This window comes from Arachis stenosperma, chromosome 9 (genome assembly GCF_014773155.1).
Source record: "Arachis stenosperma cultivar V10309 chromosome 9, arast.V10309.gnm1.PFL2, whole genome shotgun sequence".
NCBI classification, from domain to species: domain Eukaryota; kingdom Viridiplantae; phylum Streptophyta; class Magnoliopsida; order Fabales; family Fabaceae; genus Arachis; species Arachis stenosperma.
The window spans coordinates 23,348,180-23,351,767 of record NC_080385.1 but is presented as its reverse complement, the minus strand read 5'-3'; the positions used below and the strand labels follow the sequence as shown (position 1 = coordinate 23,351,767).

The 3,588-nt window shown below is 33.3% G+C and overlaps 1 protein-coding gene across 1 annotated transcript; it reads left to right on the top strand.

Moving 5' to 3' along the window:
* The first annotated feature begins 253 nt into the window (after positions 1 to 253).
* On the top strand, positions 254 to 1,583 carry LOC130949243 (uncharacterized). Its single transcript, XM_057878018.1, has 3 exons — positions 254 to 372; positions 564 to 1,483; positions 1,573 to 1,583. The coding sequence occupies exons 1-3, from the start codon at positions 254 to 256 to the stop codon at positions 1,581 to 1,583; spliced, it is 1,050 nt and encodes a 349-aa protein (XP_057734001.1).
* The last annotated feature ends 2,005 nt before the right edge of the window (positions 1,584 to 3,588 follow it).

Sequence of the window (3,588 nt, the reverse complement as noted above, 5' to 3'; positions counted from 1 at the left end):
CACCGGTAAGACTGATTTTCTTATCTTCTTGATTTTGAACATGCTTCCTAGTTCCTACTTAATTCTGAGCTCGCCTGTTCTGTTTGAAAAAAAAATAACAGGGCATTCTAGGCTCGCCTGTTCTCTCAATCTATTTTTCAAGTCGTGTTGAGTCTCGAACTAGTTTTTCAATCCAGTTTTGTTGCTTCTGTTTGCTGCTTCATGAATCTGTTTCTGAATCCAGTTTTGTTGCTTCTTCTGTTTTTGCTGCTTCATGAATCTTCAATCTGTTTTTGCTGCTTCTGTTTGCTGCTTCATGAATCTTCAATCTGTTTTTGCTGTTTCTGTTTGCTGCTTCATGAATCTATTTTTCAATCCAGTTTTGTTGTTTCTGTTTGCTTCAGTGACGAGTATAGGGGTAATTCATGATTCATCCATTGTTTGCTTCTATTTTTTTTGCCATTTTGTTCTTATTGCTTCTTGCCTTTGGTGTTTGATTTGGATTCTGATGCTTTTCGATTTTTATCCAACTGTCTTCCCATCTTTACTGTAACAAATTATGCAGCTCATTCAAAATTTTTCAGATTCTGTCGCAACAGATTTTTTTGCATTAAATTGTTTGCTGAGGTTATTGAGTGGGTTGGGTCTAATAACATTGTGCATGTGGTTACTAATAATGCTGCGAATTATCTATCTACTGGAAAACTCATTCATGAAAAGTATCCAAACATTTTTTGGTCTCCTTGTGCTGCTCATTGCATCAATCTTATCTTGAAAGACATAGCAAGTCTTCCTCACATAGCTGACCTTGCCTCTCGTGCTTCAAAAGTGACTGTGTTTGTTTACAATCATATGATTTTCTTGTTATGGCTTAGAAAAAGAAAAGAGTGGAAAGAAATTGTTCGACCAGGAGTAACACGTTTTGCTACTGTTTTCATTACTTTGAAAAGTATATATGATCATAAAGAAGACTTGCAATCATTGGTGATTGACAAATATTTCACTTCTCATAAATTATCCAAGAGTGTCAATGGGAAGATGGTTAGTTCAATTATCTTGGATAGTAAGTTTTGGGAGGATTGTTTTACTACTGTTATGCTTGTTGGTCCTCTAATTAAGTTATTGAGGCTTGTTGATGCTGATGAGAAACCTTCTCTGGGTATTGTGTATGCGGGCATGCAAAGAGCCAAAATTAATATCAAGACAATGTTTAGAAATAGGAAATCTGCATACACACCTTATACAAGTATCTTGAAAATGTGGTGGGATAAGCATTTGAAGCGTTACCTCCATGCAGCAGCATACTTTTTGAATCTAGATTACTTCTATAGTGAGGGGTTTGTTGAGAAGGAAAATATCTTGAGGTCTTTGCTTGATTTATTTGATATTGAAACTCTTTGTGATAACTCGGTTGCCGCAATGCAAGAGATACAGTTGTATCGAGATCAAAAAGGAAGTTTTGGAAGGAAAAGTGCATTGAAAGCAATTAAGAGACTTGAACCTGGTAAGTATTTATATTTCTATGTTCAATTTACTTTGAATGTTTTTTAAATATTGAATGAGAATTGATGGTTGAATTTCATATTCTGGTAGGTGAATGGTAGAGGCTTCACGGTGGGAGTGCTCCTAACTTGCAAAAAATGGTAATTCGTCTTCTTCATCAAACATCTTCATCATCCGGCTGCGAGAGGAACTGGAGCCTCTTTGAACAAATCCATTCAAAGAGGAGGAACCGATTAGAGCATCAAAGGCTAAGTGACATTGTTTATGTCACTTATAATCTACGGCTTCAATCTAGAATGCATCGCAAGAAGAAGAATTATGATCCAATTGACATTCAAAGCATTGACACAGTAGATTTTTGGGTAATGCCGGATGAAGATGATCCTGAATTTACTAATGGAGACATCGAAGGCATTAAAAATTTAATTTATACGGATAATGCTATGCCATCATATCCTAAAGGTGATTGAATTAGCAAAACTTGTTTCATTTTCTCTCAATATCTGATGTAAAGTTGTAACTTTAATTTTTTCTTAGTTTTCTATTTTATTTCATTAGATGGAGGAGATGTGGAACTTGATGTGGATTTCCCTCATGTTGCTGATTCTTCAAATACAGCTTCTTTTAGTGGTACTTCTGATGATGGTGGCTTTGGATTACTTGTTTATGATGGAGATGCTGGAACACTTAATGATAATTATGATTTTTGATGAGTTGCACCTTTGATTAGTTGAAAACTTGCTAGTAATTGTATCCTTTGAATGTAGAACATTATGGGTTTGTCATTATGTACGTTTTATTTTTTGTTTAGTTATAAACTTTGATGTTTGAATTTTGAAGTTGTTTGTGAACCTCTAATCTTAAGTAATGGATAATTTATTATGTGAAATATTAAATTTTATTAAGTTAGAAATTATTGAATGTATATACTTAAGATTATTTTTAATAATTTTATTTAATATTTAATTAAACCGGTTGAACCCCCGGTTGAACCCCGGTCGAACCAGTGAACTATTGAACCAGTGACCTCACCGGTTTATTGACCGGTCCGGTTCTCGCAACCTTGGTAATTTTACTCCATCATAATTTTCTCTCTTCTTACTTTTTCTTGCATCCAAGTAAAAGAAAAATTTTCTTCTATTTTCTTTCCATTCATTTTTTCTTCATCTAAACAACACAAAAAATATTTTTTTCTTTCCTCTCATTTCTTTCTTTCTATTTTATTTCCTCTTATTTTCCATCTTATATCCAAATAATAGCTTAGTATTTATCCATTTATCTCCTATTAATATTGTTGTAACAAGGATACATGTGACTTTATAAAAAAGGATATATCCTAGATTTTAATTATCCGAGAGTTTACTGAGTGGCTGAAATAGCTCCACGTCACGAGCCAACGAATGCTATCAATAGGGATGATCACAAAAATAGCGAAAATATGTATTTGCAGGAATTACCGTGATTTAGGACTAGATGGGGACCTTTGAAATCCCCACGACCTGCCACGCGAAAATGGATGGGGACTAGGGGTGGCAAACAGGATGAAACCCGTCGGATCGGCCCGTGTAATCCGCCAAAAAAGGGTGGGGTGATGGACTGAAAATTTGAGACCGCCAAATTTAAAATTGGATTTTGGCGGGTTTCGATGGGGTGAGGTGGGGCAGGCTTCCCTTCCGGGCTAAGCGTTTTTTTGTCAGAGTTATTTTTTTTACAAATTTCAATAATGTTATTGATCTACAAGAGGATAAAAATGATAATTGAAGATATTCTAAATTATATTTTGGATTATATTTATGTTTGATTGATTACAAATTTAAAGATGTTTAATTATATGTTTTGAAAAATATTTGTTTTGCTTTGGAATAAGTTAGTTTTATTATTTTGTTTTGAAAATTTTGATTTATAATTATGTTTATTATATATTTATAATTATAAAGACTTTAATGTTTGTAAATTTAGAAATTATAATTTTTTTATATCTTTAGAAATTATAAATTTATTGAAATAGTTGTGAAATTATATATATTATTTAATATTTAATGGTTTATAAAAAAAGAGATTTGGCGGGCTTGATCTGTTAACCCGCCAGCCTACCGTTAGGCGGTG

Bases quoted from the DNA above. Each gene is read 5' to 3' on its own strand.
- LOC130949243 (XM_057878018.1), top strand. From the start codon at position 254: ATGAATCTTCAATCTGTTTTTGCTGCTTCTGTTTGCTGCTTCATGAAT. The intron at 373-563 runs GTTTGCTTCAGT...AAAATTTTTCAG, and splicing joins AATCCAGTTTTGTTGTTTCT to ATTCTGTCGCAACAGATTTT.